At 44.3% G+C, this 23081-nt stretch overlaps 1 protein-coding gene across 1 annotated transcript in view; it reads left to right on the plus strand.

Annotated features, from left to right (window-relative positions):
* LOC134487483 (granulocyte colony-stimulating factor receptor-like) overlaps nucleotides 1-16366 on the plus strand; it is a 39843-nt gene extending 23477 nt beyond the window's left edge. Inside the window, exons 8-17 of the mRNA XM_063289313.1 lie at nucleotides 708-790; nucleotides 2176-2395; nucleotides 3805-3807; nucleotides 4559-4744; nucleotides 4889-4990; nucleotides 5920-6066; nucleotides 7056-7199; nucleotides 9738-9843; nucleotides 14283-14364; nucleotides 15808-16366. Coding sequence (XP_063145383.1) covers nucleotides 708-790; nucleotides 2176-2395; nucleotides 3805-3807; nucleotides 4559-4744; nucleotides 4889-4990; nucleotides 5920-6066; nucleotides 7056-7199; nucleotides 9738-9843; nucleotides 14283-14364; nucleotides 15808-16338 — 1604 coding nt within the window. The 3' untranslated portion in view covers nucleotides 16339-16366. The remainder of the gene's footprint in view (nucleotides 1-707; nucleotides 791-2175; nucleotides 2396-3804; nucleotides 3808-4558; nucleotides 4745-4888; nucleotides 4991-5919; nucleotides 6067-7055; nucleotides 7200-9737; nucleotides 9844-14282; nucleotides 14365-15807) is intronic.
* The last annotated feature ends 6715 nt before the right edge of the window (nucleotides 16367-23081 follow it).

Raw genomic sequence — 23081 nt, forward strand, 5'->3', positions numbered from 1 at the left:
CTGCCTGGGATAATTAAGTGCCAGAAAGCCTGCACCATTTTGCCCTTTAAGGCCTTTGAGGTCCATCTCCCTTAAAGTGCTGAATGAGTCATCCCCACCCATTCCAATGATTTCCTGGGCACCCTCAAGAAGCTCTTAGATTTTCCTAGGATGTTTCACGTAGCAGTGGCCTCAACCGTCAGAATTGCCCCAATCCTGATGCCAGTCATGTTCATAAATGTTGGCAAGGAGATCAGTACTTTGGAGAGCTCCACTGAAATCTGGACAGCTGGGAACAGTTGCTCTTATCAGACCAGCGTTTCTCAACCATGGCAACTTGAAGATGTGTGGACTTCAAGTTGCCATGGTTGAGAAACACTGTGTTAGAAAATACAGAGAGATGTTGTCTCAGCAAGACCTTATGAAGGCAAAGAAGAGGATAGGTTCTGGTCTAGGAGACCTAGAGAACGCTGGCTGTTTCCTTCCAAGGTACCAGGCTTGATTGTCTCAGAAGGTGTGGACACACCTGAAGTACCGGAAAGCATTCTTAGGGAATACACCCTGAGCTGGCTTGGCTTTTTCTTCCTACCCTACAAAAATCCCAAGCTGAGGTCATGACACAGATGTCCACAGATGTTCTAGAGATGTCTCTCATCCCACAACCTTGCGATTGATTTGCTTATTTCTCCTTCCCCTTCTTCTGCCTTGAACGGGGGCTGGTGCTGAAGTTCCATCCCGAGGGCCAGCTTTCTGGAGAAAACTAGGAAGCCCCGGTGCTGACAAAAAGAGAGTGTCTGTCCTGATGTGGAAGGTAGGAGAAGAAACCGACCGCACCTTTGCAGGCTGTGGGTTCACCCAGCATCCTCAACTAAAACCGGTTAAATCCTTGGGACTGCATTTACACAGTATGCTCATCTTGGCTAGTTTTAACCTCGGTTAGGTTGGTAGGGGTTTGGTGGGGCTTAGTGTGATATGCTAACCCAGCCCGTTTGGATCGTTTATGACTCAATGTGTTGAGTTCAATGTATTCAGTAACCAGATTAAGACTGTGGTGTGAATGCCAACACTGAGTTTTCGCGATGGATTGTAAGGATCCTGAGGGTATTGATTTTTCCCCTAGTCACACTTTCTTTTGAGAGATTGTCAATCTGTTTTCTTCTTTCCTTGTTATGATTCAGCAGCACATGCATTTCACTTTTTATTGATGAACTTAAAGCCAAATTAATTGTATTTGTGTGTTGTCTGCTCAGCTCATACCCTTCCTCTTCAAACCTTCCCCAGAGCAGCCAAGACAGCTAACCAACAAGGCAAAATATAAAACAATTAAAATCCAATTTTAAAACTCTATAAATATTCATGATAGCTGACCATAAAGATAATTTCTCCTTTTATTTCCTTTTATTTTCTTCTCCATGTTCCCCTCCCACCTTCCCACTGGGCCACCCTGGGTCCTGGGTGGGAGGGAGACTGGCCCAAAGTCAGCCAATGAGCTTCTGTGGCTGAGGAGGGACTAGAACCTGGGTCTCCCTCCTCCTGGTCCAGCCCTTCCCCACTGCACCTGATTGGCTCTTGGGCTAAGAGGGAGGGACTGGCTCAAAGTCAGCCAATGAGCTTCTGTGCCTGAGGGGGGACTAGAACCCAGGTCTCCCCGCTTCTAGAAATGGTGAAAAAGGGCCCAATTCAAGGCCTGGAATAGCTAGTTTATATCTTTCAGCGGCTTTAAGCTCCTTTAAGCAGCTGGAACCATGGGGTGGAGAATCCACCTCTTTTTCATGGGTGCTGATACAAGTAAAAAAGGGGCAGAGTTATAGCCGGGTGGGGCAATCATCCTGACTTTTTGGATCACCCTCCCCGGCCACTGAGACTCAGCCCCACCCATCTGGGGAGTGCAATTCTTGTGATACTAGCGCGGTGTTTCTCAACCTTGGCAACTTTGAGGCATGTGGACTTCAACTCCCAGAATTCCCCAGCCAGCAAAGAATTCTGGGAGTTGAAGTCCACACATCTTAAAGTTGCCAAGGTTGAGAAACTTGAGCCGACTGAAGTATGTAGGATTTGCAAAATGTCCTTAGTGGTGGACATTTGAGCCATACGCAATGCATTGCCCGAGAACTATCCCCTTTTCATTCCTTATCATAGTCTTCTTCTCTCCCTGGAAGATGATCACAGGCCTCACCTTTTCATTTCTCCTGCCAGCCCTTGAAGCCGAAGGAAGCCAATGGGGAGATTTTGGGGTACAGCCTCCATTCTCAGAGAAAAGGGGAGCCAATGAGGCCCGAATGCGTCACTCACGACCTGCAGTGTACTCTGCTCCTCCCGGCCAGGGAAGAATTTATCTTCTTTCTCACCGCCAAAAACACTGTGGGCATCTCTCCCCCAACCAAGCTTGTGATCCCAGCATTCCGTAACCCAGAAGGTGAGATTTCACAGGAAGAACCACGCCTAAAACTTTTGACCCTTTCTGTGGGTGGCCAAAATCGAAGAGGGAAAAGATTTTTCTGCAAACTATCCTCGGGGAGTGGGGAAGGGAAATTGGGATGGTCCGTCCTGTGCCATCCTTGATCAATGAAAGGAGCAACGGAGGGCCAGAGGGCAGCATTAAAATTATATCAAATATTTATTATTGGTTACTTTCACAGTTCCTCGCCAATTTCTTCACCCTGATTTAAAAAAACAGGGAAAGAGCATTATTTAGTTTTTTAAAGGAGCGGCTAAGGAATTCCTGGCATCAATTAAAAGAAAGTCTTGCCCCACCCATTTTTTCCAGAAAAAAACCAGATAAAGTTTGGGTCCGTTCATTTGGAGCAGTGTTCCCCCTTAGGATCACTATTTACCCCAGCTATATATTTCATGAACATACTGCTCCAAATGTTCAAAGGTCGATATAGAAATGCATCCATTGGCTACATCGGGCTACATCTTATAAAGTTAATTCCTTTAAAAACAAGAATAAAAAAACCAAGTAGGTGCATTATAATTTTTTATTATATTTGTTTCATTTCAAAATTATGATATTACATTCCACTGCAGTTGTTTGAATAGCTGTTGATTTACTGTTCTAAAGGAACATTTCAAAGTGGCTTATTTTCCAAACCAGTCTGCACTTTCCATATCATTATTTATATTGTTTTATTATTTTTTTGAGCCAGTTTGGTGTCGTGGTTAAGGCACCAGGCTAGAAACAGGGATACTGTGAGTTCTAGTCCGGCCTTGGGCACAAAGCCAGCTGGGTGACCCTGGGCCAGCCACTCTCTCTCAGCCCTGGGAAGCAGGCAAGGGCAATCCACTTCCAAAAAACCTTGCCAAGAAAACTGCAGGGACTTGTCCAGGCAGTCTCTGAGAATTGGACACGATTGAACAGATTAATTTTTTTAAAAAAATTTAAATTATATTGTTCTTTGCACTGTGTTTGTCTTGTATAGACTGGAGGCTCAGGAATAAGGTGGTTTATAAATCTTATAAATAAATAATTTTAACAAAGTTTGGGTCCATTTCAAACCTAGAGTTAGCTTGGAGAGGGGAGATGTTGAGGGCGATGCATTTCTTTCAGGCCCAGATTCCCAAATGAAATGGTTCATGATCTAAATAGACATGGGAAAGGCAGAAGCGATTGGCCCAGCTGCTCCCTCCCTCCCCAGTAGTGGCATGCATAGGTGGGGAAGAGTCAAAAAAGTCAAGATGGCAGCCAGGCACGTGCCAGCAAAGCCGTGCCCTTTTTTTATATGCATTACGGACACCCGTGGCTGAGCCATCCATACCGGCAGCGTGGATTTGCTCTGTGTTTCTCAGCCCTCCATAACGGACTTTTCCCCCTTGCTGTTTCAGAGCGTAGGTGAACACTCTATTGCAGTGTTTCTCGACCTCAGCAACTTTAAGAAATTCTGGGGTTCCTCGTCCCTACCCTAAATCAGGATTGAAGCCATGATTGTAAAGAGGAGTATGCAGATTACAAGCCAGGGTCAAATGGAATTTGGTTAGAACTGTAGAAATGGCCCTCCCAAGAGGCCACAACCCCTTGTTTGGAAAGGAGAAGGGAAATGCGTGGAAGAGAAGGCTTTCTGCGGTGCTAGTCCTCATGGATCCGTGCTATCCCCACAATCAAAGGATGACATTTATTACCAATACATGAGCTGAAGATGCAGTGGCTTTGGGTGTAAAATAAATATTTGCGGATAGACACCCCTGCTTGGACAAATAATGGCGCATCTCATAATTCCTGGAGTAATGTGCTGGAGCATGCATGACTCATTCTGAAGATCTGGTTCCGCCTTTCTAGGCTGGGTAGGGCTTTGCTTATAGTCTTGTGTTTAAAGTAGCATGCTAAAATTCAGCGTTTATCACACCTGGCAATTTTAAGACACATGGACTTCAGCTCCCAGAATTCCCCAGCCAGCATGCTGGGAGTTGAAGTCCACATGACTTAAAGTTGCCAAGTTTGAACAACACTGATTTAAACCATTTCTATGGCTGCCTATCTCACCACAGAGTGACTGGGGAATTCTGGGAGTTGAAGTCGATACAGCTTTAAGTTGCCGAGGTTGAGAAACGCTGCTCTATTGCCTCCTTTTTTTGTCTCTAGCCCCACCCTCCCGTCTGCCCATCCTCGCATCTCCGGCAGGGGACCACTCTCTTCTCTTGCAGTGGTCCCTTCCCAGCACCCCAAAGATGGACTTCATTCTGGAGTGGAATAAGCTGCCCGGGAAGGAAGGAGGCAACCCACACTGGCAGTATCAGCCAGAGAACATCAACCATGCAGTCATTACTGGTGAGTGGCAGCTACGGCTGATAACGGTGGGGACGGAGGGAACTAAACACGATCTGCCAGATCAAGGCAAAAGAGATGTGGCCATGGAAAGCCAGACCCCTGGGCACAAATGCCACTGTAATCACTCGCTTCTTCCTCCTATAGAAGCCATAAAGCCAGGGAATCTCTATGCCCTGAAGATCTTTGGACTCTTAGATGGAAGACTTGGGGCCTTTGGTTCGACCCAGGCTTATGCCAAGCAAATCGGTAGGTGGGACCCCGTGACCTTCCGGGGCTGATGTTCCTGGGGTTGGGGGCTGACTATTATTTAGTCAGAAAATGCACCACTCAGACAAAAAGAAGCCGTTGGTAGGTTTGGGGTGACCTCAACTTATGGAGATGTGTGGGTTTAAAGAAAGACCCTTTGGAGTTACTTGCTATCGTATGGACTGATGGTTTCATGTGTAAGCCAGTGTTTCTCAACCTCAGCAGCTTTAAGACGTGTGGACTTCAACTCCCAGAATTCCCCAGCCAGCATGCTGGGAAATTCTGGGAGTTGAAGTTCACACGTCTTAAAGCTGCTGAGGTTGAGAAAGGCTGGTATACAGGCAGTCCTTGCTTAGTGACCACAATTGGGACCAGAATTTTGGTTGCTAAGCAAAGCAGTCATTAAGCAAATCTGACCTGATTTTACCACCTCTTTTGTGGCAGTCATTAAGCAAATCACCACGGGCATTAAGCAAACCACATGGTCATTAAGCAAATCATGCAGTTCCCCATTGATTTTGCTTGCCAGAAGCTGGCCAGGAAGGTCAAAAAATGGCAATCACATGACCACAGGATGCTGCGACAGTCTTAAATGTGAACTGGTTGCCAAGTGCCCAAATTCTGATCAAGTGACCACAGAGATACTGTGACAGTCATAAGTGTGAGGACCGGTCATAAGTCAGCTTTTTCAGCAACGTCATAAGTCCAAACATCACTAAACAAATGGTTGTTAAGCAAGGACTACCTGTAGGCTGTTGGGTCAGCAAGCAAGAAGCCTGGGGATGAGGAGTGAGGTGGCAGGGGATGGAATGGGGTTCCTGTTAAAGGGCATAGGAGGTTGGCATCCTGTACTGGAGCAATGCACCTCTGCCCTGTTTGGGGGCAGGGTCTACCTGTCAATGCAAAGATCTCTCCCTTCCATCTTCCAGCTCCACTTCGTGCCCCGGCTTTATATCCCACTCAGGTCTGGAAATCTTGGGTGGAGCTGCAGTGGGAGAGCCTCCCTTTGGAAGAACGAGGCGGAGAGATCCGGAACTACACCATTTACTACAAGGAAGAGAGGAAGGATGACTATCGTAAGGAGAAAAGCTAAGCTTCTCAGCAGAGCAAAGAGTTAGGTTTGAAACTTGCAAGGAGGCCTTGGAGAAGCACCGCCGGTCATCGTAGAGGCTACGTCCAACTCTTTGGGAACACCAGCTTTCCCCTTCCCTTCTTCTTTTTCAAAAAGCCAAGTTCTAGATCATAGGGAGGGCAGGACCCACTGATGAATCTGGGAGCACTGCTGTTGAGCAGTGTTTCTCAACCTCAGCCCCCTGGAGATGTGTGGACTTCAACTCCCAGAATTCCCCAGCCAGCACAGCTGGGAGTTGAAGTCCACACATCTCCAGGGGGCCGAGGTTGAGAAACACTGCTGTTGAGGGTCTCAGAAATCAGTTGAGACAGCCAATGGGCTCCTGTAATTTTATCCCTCCCACAGTTAGCTAAACCAAGAACATGATGGGAAAGGGGAACAGTGGCAGAATGTGGAATGCAATGCACAAAGATACACATAAACACATACATACTCATGCACACACTGACCAAAAAGGAGGGGAGGGGACCTAAACCATCTTGAATCTATGGAAGTAGGCAATCTATCCAACTTTGCAATGCATTTTATTATCACATCCTGCCTTCTGGGGATAGTAATCCCAGTAACCCAGCCACGAAGTCCCCTGGGGAGTCTCTGTGGCTGAAGCGGGACTAGAACCCGGGTCTCCCCCCTCCTGGTCCAGCCCCTCCCCACTACACCTGATTGGCTCTTCGGCTGAGAGGGAGGGGCTGGCCCAAAGTCAGCCAATGAGCTTCTGTGGCTGAGGGGGGACTAGAACCCGGGTCTTCCCACTTCTAGTCCAGCCCCTTTACCACCAGACTACTCTGAGTCTGCAATTCATTCCTGAAACCCACACCTTACAGTGTCACCTAAGTACAAAAGGCGGTCTCTGCCCCAAAGAGCTTGCAGCGCCAGGGTCAACAGAGTCATGGCAACTGCTGCTCTGGCCTCTCCCTGTGTCTTCTGTTCCAGGGACTGTGGTGCTGGACAGCTCGGCGCATCGCTGCATCATCAACGGCCTGGCCCCCGGCTCCATTGTGAGGGTGTACCTGGTGGCTGCCAGTGAAGGCGGGAACACCAGAGGCCCCATGCTGTCCATCCGCACCAAGAACTATGGTGAGAAGAAGCCAGGATTGTTTGCTTGCAGCTGGATAAACCATGGCACAAAGGAGCACAGACTGGATGGAGGCCATGCATGGACCCTTCACATTATTCTGATTTCCGGGCATTAGATTAAAGTGGGGCACAGGCAAAGCCTCCCCCCCCGCAACATCCTCTGGATTTCTAAGGGTGTGTCTGACCCCAGACACATTCTTAGAAAATAAAAATGATTGGTGACTGCAGCCCAGTACTTAGTATTATCTGGACAATATTTTTATATCATTTTATCTGTCTGCAAGCCCCCAGAGTCAAATATATGACAGGGGCAGCTATATAAATCAGACAGATAGGTGATGATGGATGGGTGGATGGATGGATGGATGGATGGAGATAGATGATTGATGATTGATAGATGATAGGTAAGAAAAAGAAGATAGACAGACAATAGTTGGATGGATGGATGGATGGAGATAGATAATAGATGATAGATGATAAATAGACAATAGACAGACAGACAGACAGACAATAGTTGGATGGATGGATGGATGGATGGATGGATGGATGGATGGTTTGACAAATAAGATAGATGATAGATTGGATGGATGGATGGATGGATGGATGGATGGATGGATGGATGGATGGAGATAGATAATAGATGATTGATGATAGATGATAGACAATAGACAGACAGACAGACAATAGTTGGATGGATGGATGGATGGATTGATGGTTTGACAAATAAGATAGATGATAGATTGGATGGATGGATGGATGGATGGATGGAGATAGATAATAGATGATTGATGATTGATGATAGATGATAAATAGAAGATAGACAGACAGAGAGACAGACAGACAATAGTTGGATGGATGGATGGATGGATTGACAAATAAGATAGATGATAGATTGGATGGATGGATGGAGACAGATAGATGATAGACAGAGCTGGCTGGCTGCTCACACCAAGCAAGGACAAATAAGAGAGAGAGGAGGGGAGGGAGTAGCATTCCAGCAACCATTTTGTGAGTGCACTTACAACTCACACCTGCAACTAGGGTCTGTGTCACCTGGGGCAAACATGGATTCCGTGCCCATTTTGGTGCCCCCCAGCACTCATTTTGGCACCCCCCAGCACTCATTTTGGTGCCCCCCCAGCGCGGGGCCCAGGGCACATGCCCCGCTTGCCCTTCCCTAGTTGCGGCCCTGTTACAACTCATGCTCAAAAGGGCAAAAGTGCCCACCAGTCCCCCAAAGTTGGGGACCTCTGAGTAGATCATTGCTTTGGTAATTACTGGATTTCCTACATCAAAGTCCCTGGGCAAGCGGATGGCCTTAGAAGTTGAATTCACAGACAAAACAATAGGATAGGTGACTTCTATCCCATTGGAAGGTGCAATAGAGACAGAGGGGGACTTGTAGTCTCAAGCCTCGGATGACCAGTTAGAGGAACTGGGTCTGTTTAACCCAAACAAGAGAAGGGGAAGGGGAGATATGATGGCAGCCTTCCAATCCTTGAAGGGATGTCCCAGGGAAGAGAGGATGGATTTATTCTCCATCACTCCTGAGGACAGGACAGGAGCCAACAGGTGGGAGCTTTACAGATGAGGATCCAACCTCAAAGAGGAATTTATTTATCTATTTATTTATTTTATTTATTTTATCCAATTTGTCCCCGCCTATTTCCTCCCTTCGGGGGACTCTGGGTGAATTTCTTGATCGTGAGCAGCTATGAAGCAAAACAATTTGCTTCCTGGAGCTGTGGGGTGGGGGCTCACTCAGTAGAGGTGTTCAAACAAAGATTGTCTGGGAGGTTTCAGGATTCCTGGGGTGGACTAGAAGACCTCCAGGGTGCCTCCCAACCCTATGAACTCACCGCCTAAAGTTTTCCTTTTCCTTCCTCCTTCCCTGGCCTTTGTTTCTGCATCCTCTGGGACCTCCCAGGATCAGCACATAAACATGCAGCATTAGAAGAGCAGGATCAAGTGGTTGGGATTTCCAGCTTTTGGGAAAAGAAAATCAGTAGCAAAATGGAAAAAGGTGCATGGTGTGTTGATGCTCTACCACCGCCTTACAAATAAAGTGGGGATCCTGTGAATAAAGGATTGATTTAAAGAGATAGGATGAACTTGGTACCAAATGAGATGTCTGAGACTAAAGTGGAAATCTTTTGCACGCTTACTCTGTGCTGATTCTGTTTTATCACCACTGTGACAAACCTCATTCCGCTAAATCCTTGTAGAAGTCTCAGAATGAGCCACAAGCTGTTTTTCTGGCCCGTTCTCAAGCCTGCACACTGGTGGCATTCACACAACACGTTTAACCCCAAGCCAGGTAAACAAAGCACAGTTGCCAAATCTCCGTCATCTGCAACCCGATGATGGCTTAATGGTGGGGCTTTTCATACCACCTGCTAAGACAAGAATTCAACCACCCCTATTTTAGCCTGGTTTATTCTGTGAATCCACCCCTGAAAATCTATATTTTCAAAAAGGGGGCATGTGAGTTCTTGAAATCCTCTTTAATCTAAATCTTCTTCTCTCCTTCCTCTCCAGATTACGGGGAAGTTGAAATCCTGCTTTCAGTTTTTTGCATAGGGTTCATTATTCTCCTTGCAGGAACTCTGGTCTGCTTCTCCAGGCATCGATCGTATGTCAATAAGTACTGTGTTCCCAATTTATCACTGTCATTCCCTATGGCTACCTATTTTGTATTTTTTTTAAAAAAAATCTAGATCTTTACCAGGAGAAGTCAGTGTAGCACAGGGGTGGGGCATCTATCATCTATCTGTCATGTTCACTGCTTCAATGTAGTGTATACATCGTAACGTTTCCCATGCCATGTCACTGATGCGGGTTTCTGTTTGGGAGGGAGCTGCTGTGAGACCTTGTACCATGCTCTGTATCTGTATTCATTTCAATGGAATGTGTTTGGGTTATGTGCTCTGCTCAAGGCCTTTTCCCGCAGACCATCAGAAACCGTTAGGAGCACCTGGGATTGTGAACTTGGGAAGATTCTACGGGGGGAGGGGTTTACTTGCACTGAGGGTTTTTAGTTTGTATTTGGCACGCTTTCATCATTCTCAGCTTTATGTAATGGTTGCCTATTCTAAAACACTATCAGACTCATGAGCAGGAATTCAAAGATATCTGATTTATTAAAGAATAGTATGCAGGATCACGGAGAAAGCTGTCTCCATCCATCCATCCATCATCTCACATGTCTCCATCCATCCATCCATCCATCATGTAACATCTATCTCCATCCATCCATCCATCCATCCATCACCTATCATTTATCTCCATCCATCCATCCATCCAGTCTATCATCTATCATCTATCTCCATCCAAACATCCATCCATCCATCATCTAACATCTGTCTCCATCCATCCATCCATCCATCCATCATGTAACATCTATCTCCATCCATCCATCCATCCATCACCTATCATTTATCTCCATCCATCCATCCATCCAGTCTATCATCTATCATCTATCTCCATCCAAACATCCATCCATCCATCATCTAACATCTGTCTCCATCCATCCATCCATCATCTAACATCTGTCTCCATCCATCCATCCATCATCTAACATCTATCTCCATCCATCCATCCATCCATCCAGTCTATCATCTATCATCTATCTCCATCCATCCATCATCTAACATCTGTCTCCATCCATTCATCCATCCATCACCTATCATTTATCTCCATCCATCCATCCATCCATCCATCCATCCATCCAGTCTATCATCTATCATCTATCTCCATCCAAACATCCATCCATCCATCATCTAACATCTGTCTCCATCCATCCATCATCTAACGTCTGTCTCCATCCATCCATCCATCATCTAACGTCTGTCTCCATCCATCCATCATCTAACATCTGTCTCCATCCATCCATCCATCCATCCATCATCTAACGTCTGTCTCCATCCATCCATCCAGTCTATCATCTATCATCTATCTCCATCCATCCATCATCTATCTCCATCCATCCATCCATCATCTAACATCTGTATCCATCCATCCATCCATCATCTAACATCTATCTCCATCCATCCATCATCTATCATTCATCTCCATCCATCCATCCATCCAGTCTATCATCTATCTCCATCCAAACATCCATCCATCCATCATCTAACATCTGTATCCATCCATCCATCCATCATCTAACATCTATCTCCATCCATCCATCATCTAACATCTATCTCCATCCATCCATCATCTATCATTCATCTCCATCCAAACATCCATCCATCCATCATCTAACATCTGTCACCATCCATCCATCCATCATCTAACATCTGTCTCCATCCATCCATCATCTAACATCTGTCTCCATCCATCCATCCATCCATCCATCATCTATCATCTATCTCCATCCATCCATCATCTATCATCTATCTCCATCCATCCATCTTCTATCATCTATCTCCATCCATCCATCCATCCATCCATCAATCATCTAACATCTGTCACCATCCATCCATCCATCATCTAACATCTGTCTCCATCCATCCATCTGTCCATCATCTATCATCTACATCCATCTATCCATCCATCCAGTCTATCATCTATCATCTATCTCCATCCATCCTTCATCTAACATCTGTCTCCATCCATCTATCATCTATCTCCATCCATCCATCATCTAACATCTGCCTCCATCCATCCATCCATCCATCATCTAACATCTGTCTCCATCCATCCATCCATCATCTATCATTCATCTCCATCCATCCATCCATCCATCCAGTCTATCATCTATCATCTATCTCCATCCAAACATCCATCCATCATCTAACATCTGCCTCCATCCATCCATCATCTAACATCTGTCTCTGTCATGAGTAAGGATGGCGAGCAGGGGGCTCCCACCCAGACTGTCAAGCGCATGCGTAGCACTGAGGAACTGTTCAGCCATTCAAAGAGACACAGATCGGGACCGCCTTAACCTTTGGGGTTTATATGGCTGGGTTTTTCCCACGCTTCCTCAGTTTGTTAGGATTCTTGTTAAGTACTAGTAATAAATATTAGAGACCAAGTCATTGTCTCAGTGTGTTTCCTGGTAGTCAGGACAGTCTCCATCCATTCATCCATCCATCAGCTATCATCTATCTCCATCCATCCATCCATCCATCCATCCATCATCTATCATCTATCTCCATCCATCCATCATCTATCATCTATCTCCATCCATCCATCCATCCATCCATCCATCATCTATCATCTATCTCCATCCATCCATCATCTATCATCTATCTCCATCCATCCATCCATCCATCATTTAACGTCTGTCTCCATCCATCCATCTGTCCATCATCTATCATCTATCTCCATCCATCCTTCATCTAACATCTGTCTCCATCCATCCATCCATCATCTAACATCTGTCTCCATCCATCCATCATCTATCTCCATCCATCCATCCATCCATCTAACATCTGTATCCATCCATCCATCCATCCAACATCTGTCTCCATCCATCCATCATCTAACATCTCTCTCCATCCATCCATCCATCCATCACCTAACATCTGTCTCCATCCATCCATCCATCATCTAACATCTCTCTCCATCCATCCATCCATCCATCACCTAACATCTGTCTCCATCCATCCATCCATCCATCTATCATCTGTCTCCATCCATCCATCCATCCATCTAACATCTGTATCCATCCATCCATCCATCATCTAACATCTGTCTCCATCCATCCATCCATCATCTATCTCCATCCATCCATCCATCCATCCATCCTTTATCTATCTATTTGAGGCAGAGCTTGGCTCTTTGTGAGTGGAGCTAAGAAGAAAAAATGGATGCTAGTGTTGTACTGTGCTGGAATTCGTATCTGCATATTCCGCACAATTCCTCCTGGGTTGATTTTTGGCTTCAGAAATTGGGATCCGGCACAAGAATATAACAAAATCATCTTATTAGGACAAAATGCTCTTGCAGCCTAGAGGTGTACTTTTTAAAAACAATTTGGGGTGATATTTCAAGGCCACCCCCCAGAGCAGAACTTTAATATCCAATGGATAGGATGGACATTTTCAGCTGTTTAAGAAACATTGGAGTGGGGTTGGGGATGATGCAAAGTGGTGTATGAAGCCTATTGGCCTATTCATATTTGTTAATGTTTCCAAAAACAATGTGAAATCATTATTTGGTGGGTTTGAATAAAAACTGCAAATATCTACAACAGCATTCAGCATGACCTCAAAATTGATAAACATAACAACAAGAATGGAAAATGGGAAGTGGGGAGGAAGAAAGAGGAAAGGAGAAAAAAAATACACCCAGAAATTGTTATAAATAGAAATGTTAATGAATTTCTGCCAGGAGAGATTGGGAACACCAGAAACCACAAGCAAGAGATTCTTAACCAGGAACAGAAGCAGGTTATAAAAAGCGCACTTTCCTTATCGATATATCAGCGGCTCGTATTTCTATTAGCTAGATCAAAGGACGTTCGGATGAGAAGGACATTCTGCAAGCCAGTAACAAGTCCATTTCTGCTCCAGCCTTGCAGCTTTCAGCGAGGCTGAGCATCAATTCTCCCCACCCGCCCGGGGAAGATGGGAATTGCACTCCAGTCCTTTCATAAGGAGCCAAGTTGAGAAAATGTCATAATAAGCATCTTCAAAACCTCACTCAGGGCACACATTTTTAATCTGTTAATGATTATTGTAAACCGGTTACTACTTGAAGTCGTACCATTAAGTACCACTGTAGACCAGATTTCTCAAGGTCAGTTTCCCAGTTTTGGAACCATTGTGCGTTATAATAAGCCTGCTAAATAGCAAATGCATAGAGAGAAAAGGCTTTAATGGTAAATATGGATCGAACGATGATGGGATGTGGCATCCACGCTTGTACAATAAATAAAGATTTAAACATGCATAAGAAAGGCTCAGGCATCAACTGTTGTATCTTGGTTTCTCAAGGTATCGTTTTGCTTTTTAAACTTTTTTTTTTTGCTTTTAAAACAGGTAACTAAAAATTTCTTGCTGTTTTACAAAATAGAAAAGGATTGCTGAGTTCTTCTTTTTGTTCACGGGTTGTGGATTTCTATTTTGTTTTCAGACTTCGGAAGTATCTGTGGCCACAGATCCCAGATCCAGGAAAAAGCAATCTGGCTACTTGGATGCCACAGAACATGTGTTTGGTGAGCAAGGGAAGGGAACGAGTAGGTGTTTTGCCCAGGAAAAGCACAACCTAGAACAGTGTCTCTCAACCTCAGCAATTTTAAGATGGGTGGTCTTCAACTCCCAGAATTCCCTAGCCAGCATGCTGGCTGGGGCACTCTGGGAGTTGAAGTCCACCCATCTTAAAGCTGCTGAGGTTGAGAAACACTGGTTCAAACAGGGTTTCCCAACCTAGGCAACTTCCAGATATGTCGACTTCAACTCCCAGAACTCCTCTGGTTACTACAGCTGCTTTGGAGAATTCTGGGAGTTGAAGTCTCCACATCTGGCAGTTCCTAGATTGAATGGCAGTGGTTGGAAGTATATCTAAAAGAAGGTAGGCCAGCTTGTGGGAAAACATCCCCATGGACCTCCAGTAAATGGATGATTTGGGACTATTCACAGTCACCATGCGATCGTTTTTAAGAAAAACAGAGCCCTCCCCTAGATGCTGTTTTGTATGATTATCCAAAACCTGCTTTCAAAATTCCAGATGTACCCAGCAGTTCAAACTGCATGACAAACTGAGTACAATTCCTGCTCGACTCCAACCGGCAGAACCCCTCCAAGTCGGAAGGCAGAAAAAGGTTCTTCCCATCTTCTGCCCGCTGATCTTTTTAGCAGAAAACATCAGAAAATCAAACCCAGTTCCTTCTGTATGCAAAGCAAATGCTGTTCCCATAAGCCATTCCTGCTCTCCAGCTTGATCCTTGTTCCTGACCCACTAGATTGTAGGAATCTTGCATCTCCAGCATGCCCACCTTTGTGAACATTGTGTTCTCAGCAACATCTGAAATCGACCTGCATGTGAGCGCTCCACAGGAAGTGACCAAGATGTTTTCTGGCAATGGGGCATCGCTGGCATTGCAACCTCTGTGACTGCAGGGAAGCTCAGCCCATCGCTACACAGAAGCATTGCAAATTCTCAGTACATTAAAGGGTGCAGCCGTGGCACGCAGGACCTGTAATTAATTGATGGAAGAGTCCCATTCAAATTTCCGACCAGCTAGCCTTTCCTTTTATAAGATACTCCATTTCTCCACTCACTCCTCCCAGTTTCCTGTTTTTCTGCCTCCCCAGTAGCCCATGTTCCACAGCTACTGGGCATAATCAACTTTCTTTCTTTCTTTCTTTCTTTCTTTCTTTCTTTCTTTCTTTCTTTCTTTCATCTTTTTGGTCCTTTGGGAAATTTCACCACGTTAAGATCTTGGCTTGATGTTGCCAACGGCTCTCAGTTGTCCAGAGATGATGCTGGTTTGGCTGGATGACCCAAAGACCCATCACCTCTACTAAGAGCTAGCAGCAATGTTGATCACGTCCACCCAGCTGGTGGGAAAAGTATACTTTGTTGTTGGTGCAGATACATCCACTAAAACATGGTATTCTCTCCTTCTCTCCTTACCAATCCCCACCCCACCCTTTAGGACTTCACTTCTCACTGCAATGAGAAATGGAGCCACGCTTACCTTGGGGTGACCATCACTGACCTCAAAAAAGTCTTTCCTTCTCAACCTGTGGATCCAGAACCAGAACTGTTCCTTGGAACGCAGTGTCTGGGGGAATCTCCCAAGGCTTTGCAGAAGGCTGCCCCCGTGATCACAGATGGAATTGTATCACGGGAACCTGAAGATCAACAGCTTCAGAAACCTCTTGCAGCTTGGAATGAGGTGGAATACTCCAGGGTACTGGTGGTCAAAAACAACCATGGCCCAGATGAAACCTGGAGCAGCCCTTCTCGTATGTGGTCTCTGCCCAATTGCTGGGATCTGGCCAATACTTGCCCTGAGTCCCCGTTCAGCCAACAATCCTGGGCTCAGAATTTGACCTATGAGACCTTCTTAGATGTCAGGTCATATAACAGAGAAACCATTGAATCCACAGATGAATTTCCACTCCTGGTCAGTCTGGTGGCAATGGAGGGAGATCTGCATTCTGCTGAAAGATCACACACCTAACCCATTGCCAAACAAAACAAAACAAAACACACAAAAAAAAAAACTCTGTAAGACTTTAGATCTGAGCTAACTTTGCAAAATCCTTCTTCAGATGATTCTAATAGTGGGCTATGTTTTCAACCGGTGGGAGGAACTTTGCCATGGCAGGACTTCACCGGTTCAGAAATGTTAAGGGAAATTTTGCTAATGTGAGCTGCTAAAAACCTCCCATCTAAGGTTTTGCAGAAGATTTCATTTTCATTTAGCGTGCTAGCTTTTGAGTTTGCTGTTGTTAATTGCCAATACCTCCCTGTGAACAGTAGTCATCCAAATAAAGAGCAAAGCTTTTAAAAGACATTCCGCCAGCCAAATTGAGTTGGCAAAGATTTAATGGACATGGGGGGGGGGGGACATCAGAAAAAGTAATTTGAGTTTGTGTGCACTTTTTCTTTTGAGGCTGAATTACAGTTCAACTTCCAGTTTAAAGCTACCAATTTTCCAATGCAAAGAGGAAAAAAGAGAAACCCCAAATGGCTTGTTCAAAGCTTAAGGATTTTTCTACAGCCTTTGAAAAAGAAAGCATGGTTTCTGGCATACTCAAAACATGGGATACTGTGTCTCCATGATCTATGACTTTATGCAGGTATGGGAACTATCTAGAGCAGTATTTCTCAACCTTGTTGACTTTAAGATGGGTGGACTTCAACTCCCAGAATTCTGGCTGGGGAATTCTGGGAGTTGAAGTCCACCCATCTTAAAGTCAACAAGGTTGAGAAATACTGCTCTAGAGTGCTAAAATTACTAGCAGCTATTGATAGTCTTGGAAAGACCCCTCTATGCTCTAAGATGTTTTCTTTATTTCCTCCTCCTAATTTAAGGCTGTTTTCAGATCCATAAGGACTAATCACTTCTCAGCATTCTAAATTTTGCACCTACTATCTACTTCTCTGTTGGCTTGGTGCAAATCAGGGAAACATGTTCTACAAATAGCTGTGGCTTCACAAAATACTGAACAGACTGGAGACAACTGATGACTCACTAATGCTCCCCCCACCCCTGTGTGCTCAACTGCATTTTCCCGACCATGTGTGAACTTTCGTCTGGACTACATTAGAAGGAACTGAAATATTCAACCCAACTGAGGCAGTAATTGCTTGCAATTTTTTTTTTCAAATTGGTTCTCGTTTGATTGAATGAAAGACAATTTGCTTTCAGAATCTTTTTCCAAGAGAAAGAGAATTCCAGTGAAATAGGTGCAGGTAGGGTTCCTGCAATTATTTAGGCAGAAGATAGCCAAGAGAAATGCGTGGTTTCTCCTGTCTTTCCCTGTCTGACCTCCCTGGCTTCACAACCTTCTGTTAAACTCTGGGGAAAAACCTAGAAGAGAAATTTACCCAACAGGTGGTTTTAGATGACAGCAAAATGTGTCATAGAAGAGAACAATGACAGCAGTAGCATCAGAGGCATCCAATACAAGTTGTCCTCGTTTAGTGACCACAATTGGGACCAGCAACTCAGTCGTTAAGCAAAAGAGTCACTAAGCAAAACCACTATTCTGCTTACGATCTTACTTCAGCTTTCCTTTGCTTTACAGACCTGCAAAGGTCATAAATGTGAGGATTGGTCACAAAATTACTTTTTCACCACAGTCATAACTGTGAACAGTCGCTAAACGAGGCAGTCGCTAAACGAGGATGACCTGTACAAACTGCAATGACTAACCATGCATCATGACATCACAGCGGCCGTTCTGCACCTTACACATGTCTGGGCAACATCATGACACAAGTATGAAATGGGTGGAGCATGGATCACATTCACGCGTGTTTCACCCTTTCACGATTTCATGCATGTTTCATCTCTGGACACCCAAGAAGGTGCACCATCCTCTCTCCACAGCAGCCGTGGTGAAGCTCCAAAGTAGCCCCATGAGAAATTAAAAAGAAATTCTCAAGCAGCCTGGGAACAAGGTCAAAAAACAGGGCCTCTTTATTTGGGAAGGAAGCTGTTGAGAACTTGCAAGGGAGCAGGCTGTGAATAATGATACTGGATGTTCTGCCTCCCCCAAAATGCTGGTCATCTGGCACAAATCAGCAGGAAAGTTTCCCAAGTTGTGCTGGGCGGGAAGCAAGCGAGGTGATGGTGCACTGAGGCTCCGGAGAATCGGAGTTCTACTTAGGGGGGAAAAAGTGTCTTCTGTGTAATTTAAGCTCATTTCCAGAAAAACATCCGGGGATTTAAAGATTTAAATGGAAGACTGGACAGAGGTTAGATTAGGTGACTTCCATGCTCCCTCAAAAAAATCTTAAAATTCTACAAGTCAAAGGCTGAGTTCAGACAACAAGCTTAGCCATAAACCCAAGTTAATAAAACAGAATTGGGAGGGGGAGGGGGAGGCAGAAAGGAAAGGGAAAGGGGAAAGGAAAGGGGAAAGAAGGAAAGGGAAGGGCAAAGGGGAGAGAGGGAAGGGGAAAGAAGGAAGGGGAAAGAAGGAAAGGGAAGGGCAAAGGGGAGAGAGGGAAGGGGAAAGAAGGAAGGGGAAAGGGGAGAGAGGGAAGGGGAAAGAAGGAAATGGAAGGGGAAAGGGGACAGGGGACAGGGGAAGGGGAAAGAGGGAAGGGGAAAGGGGAAAGGGACAGAGGGAAGAGGGAAGGGCAAGGGCCAAGGGGAAAGAAGGAAGAGGAAAGGGAAAAGGGAAAAGGAATGGGACAAGAGAAAGAGGAAAGGGGAAGGCAAGGCAAGGCAGAATTTAAAAGTGACCATGAATGAGTTAAAACTTGCACATAAGAGAATTATTGCTGCAAGAAATTGGAATGAGAGAAAGATTTGAGAAAGATATGTAGATAGAGGAAAATAATAGCTGCAAACAATGTAACCCAAGAGAGCAAGAAATGGTTAAGATTAAAAGTAGAGCAGAATACTCAGAGTGGTTTTGACAGAAATAAAAAATTATTTTGGAAAGGGTGAAAACAGACTAAAAACGGAGCCTGTGGTATGTAAATGGAATCAAAAATAAAAGGGATGAAATAATTAGAGATGAAACTGAAATAAGGGAAGGCTGGAAGGTCTATCTGAGATTGGTGTATGAACAACCGTGAAGTGTGGAAGAGCAGAATTGAAGCAAATGCTATAAATGTTGATTATGTTGGAAAGACTCACAGCTCAGTTTATGTGGGATTAAATGTGAATCAAATTTTCTGATCTTTGTAGCTTTCACACAACCTTCCCACAAATGGAGAAGGCCAAAGCAACTTCACATTCTTTCTGCAAATAATTTTATTGCAAAAGGCTTTATTAATTTCTTTATCACATTTCTTCACCACCCATCTCAGCAAGCAACTTTCCGCTCATAGAGTGGATGGGGATTCAGAAGGTAACAGCAAAAGACTAAAGAATCATTGGTTCCCCCAAATTTTTAAGCCAGCCAAGGCACTCTTTTATTTTTAATCTACATGGAGGTCAGGCTAATGACGGCTATTAACTGGGATATTTGAATGGAACATCCCTGTTCGACCGCATGTTATCTTTCAATTATTTTTATCTTTTAATTGTTTAATCTTTTGATCTTTCCCTTGTTTACCTTTTCATCTTTTAATTTTAACATTTTATTTATTTGTTTGTTTGTTTTTCAGATTTCTATCACCGCCCATTTCTCCCAAAAAGGGGACTCTGGGCGGTTTTATCTTTTAATCGCTTTAACTTTTAATTCCAGATGCTACAGACAAATAATTGGGGGGGGGGGGGTTTGGAAATGCATCCATTTTCAGCCGTCTGTTGGGACTTCTGAAGACATCTGTCAGGATGCCAGACAAGAAGGAATTCAGCACGTAAAACCCAAGAAATACACTGTACAAGACCAGTTGTACAATTTAGAGGAACAAAATGAATTCTGATTAAGAGAGGCAGTCTGGTGTAGTGGTTTAAGGAACCAGGCTAGAAACCAGGAGGCCGTGAGTTCGAGTCCTGCCTTGGGCACAAAGCCAGCTGGGTGACCTTGGGCCAGTCACCCTCTCTCAGCCCTGGGAAGCAGGCAAGGGCAAACCACTTCTGAAAAACCTTGCCAAGAAAACTGCAGGGACTTGTCCAGGCAGTCGCCAGGAGTCAAAAATGTCATCACGCTGAAACAAAAAACACTTAACCAAATTGAAGAAGCTGTATCGACGCATTTGGTAGAACTGCAGTTCTGTATGGCATCAAAGTAATTGAAAATGTAATTTGGGGGCCAAAACAGGCCTGTGTTTCTCATACATAAGTTCATTCATTCATTCATTCATTCAAGGCAGTTTTTTTCAAACTTGGCCACTTTAAGGTAAATTCTCAAGACTTTACATCATATTGGTGAGCCGGATTTTACAATAATTGGTAATAGTTGCATATGATTATTATTGTTGTTTGGATTATTTTTCCTTCTCAGCCACCCAGAACTACTTTGTTCAAGCTGGGAGGCCATATATATCTTATAAATAAATTTTAAAAATTTGAATTATTATTATTATTATTATTATTAGCAAAACAATGTCTTGCAATGGCAAATTTTGGAGCTAGGATGCCCAAGGCCAAAGAGCACATTCTTCCTCAACCATGAAGCTAACTCCTTTTGAAGCTAAGATGCCTCTCAGGGTTGCGGTTGTTTTACTGGATACAAACTGGGAATGGATGGAAGAGGACAGCCCAGCTAACTGGACATAATGGGATTTATAGTATTACCCATTTGCTGGGTACCAGACTGGGGAACTACAAGTAACTACTTGGAAATTTTTTTTTAAAAAGTATTAAGGAATTCTGGCCATTGGAACAAATCACTCTGGATTCAAACCAGATTCAAACTTTTAGCCTCTCTCATTCTCTCCCCCCCTCCCCATCCATGCTTTGTTTCTTTGCAAATGGATTCAGGCCTGTCTCCCTCCCACCCATTTTTTTTTTACCCTGCAATTGTACATTTTCAACTCTGGAGGGCAACCCTGTTCCACTGCTTTCCCAAGCTCGCCTTTTCTTCCCAAGAAATTCAGGTCCAGAAATCTGTCTAACGTGGCAGGTTCCCCCAACTCCCCTACATTTTGCCTTATTTAGAAGTAATGAAATGATTATTATTCCTGTTGTAAATAGTTGGCTATTTTAAGCTTCACAGAACTCTTTAGTGGGTGCCATGAAAGATTCAGAGATATTCAGAAGGTCTGCAGCTATTCCACCTTCCATCCTCTGCTGACATTTAAGGGAAACATCTACTCAGGGCCTATCTGAGGTCTAGAAATGTCTCCAGCACAGATTGCACACTCATATAAACGCCTAGCCGTCCCTTGCAGAGACAAACAATTGGATTCTATTTGTTTAACTACACCCCGGCCTGGATAAACACACTCTGAGTGCAGCCCAACTAAATCTAACCCATTTCTTTGTGATGAAAAAAACTTTTCCCAGACTAGAGAAATGTTGCAAAGATGAGCCAACAAGGGGGGAAAAAAAAAGCTCAACAGTGAAACTGCAAAGAAATCTGGAAATATTCCTGGGTTTTTAATGTTTTTAAGAAATTGGATGATAAAGTTCAATTTCTAGAAATAATAACAACAACAACAACAACAACAACAACAACACTGCTGGGTAAATACTAGTGAAATTGCTCCACAGGCCAGTGTGGCCAGAAATTTTGTTGTTTTATTTCAAAGATGGATGATAGTAACTTCGGATATATCAGCAGGGTATTGTGACTCTCAATAGTTTAGCATCCGTGAAAAAAACAACAACAGGAAAATAACTCTGATCTCTGCTCAAAATTATTCTGCTGCTACAAAAAGACTGAAGTAAACAGAAATGCATTTTTCCATAGATGGATGTGAGCCGAATTCAAGCATTCAGAGCAAATTTCTGGGTTCTGCATTCTTCCAGTTTCAGTATTTGACTGAGTTCACATGGCACACCAAGTCACACTTTCCTTTAAGCACGGCTTCTGCGATGCAGCCAAACAGTCTGGGTTCCTCCAACTTCTCGACCACATTCACACAATACTGTAAAAGATGCTAGAGATGAGGCCCTTGAGGTCACTGTGCCTGGCCGACTGCTTAGCCCAGGAATCCAGATTGAAGCATTTCTGACAAACGGTTGTTTGAACCCGTCCAGTGATGGAGGACCCGCCATCTCTGTGGGCTTGTGGCTTCCGAAGGTTGAAATGCCCCTGGTGTTTTTGGAATCTTCCTTCCTTCCATTTCATTACTCCGTGTCCGGAATGCGGATGTCAGCTCTTGACTCTGTACTTCCCTCCAAGCATTTCAGGAACGTTCTCAGAGTTAAGTCTGTCTTCTCTTCTCAAAGCTAAATAATTTTACTTCTTCCAACCTTTTTTCATTGCTTTTAATTTCTAGTCTTCTGATCATCTATGTCAATGTTTCTCAATCTCAGCAACTTCAAGAGGGGTGGACTTCAACTCCCAGAATTCCCCAGCCAGCCATGCTGGCTGGGGAATTCTGGGAATTGAAATCCACCCCTCTTGAAGTTGTTGAGGTTGAGAAACACTGATCTATGTTACCCTCCTCTTAACATGCTTCAATTTCTCTCAGTCCTTATTCAGGCGTGGGGCCTGGACACATTAGGAGGACCTGCAATGGGGATCTTACAAAAGCAGATGAAAGAAGAATAGTGACATTCCCATGTTTTGGAAACTAGATTTCTGCTGATTCAATGCTCAAGCCAGGATAACAAAACAGAATTCTTGTGCTCCATAACATGCGTAGCCCAAAGATATATTCTGTGACTTATCAGAATGCCTCCTT

The sequence above is a fragment of the Candoia aspera genome, chromosome 1 (genome assembly GCF_035149785.1).
Source record: "Candoia aspera isolate rCanAsp1 chromosome 1, rCanAsp1.hap2, whole genome shotgun sequence".
In the NCBI taxonomy this organism is placed as follows: Eukaryota; Metazoa; Chordata; class Lepidosauria; order Squamata; family Boidae; genus Candoia; species Candoia aspera.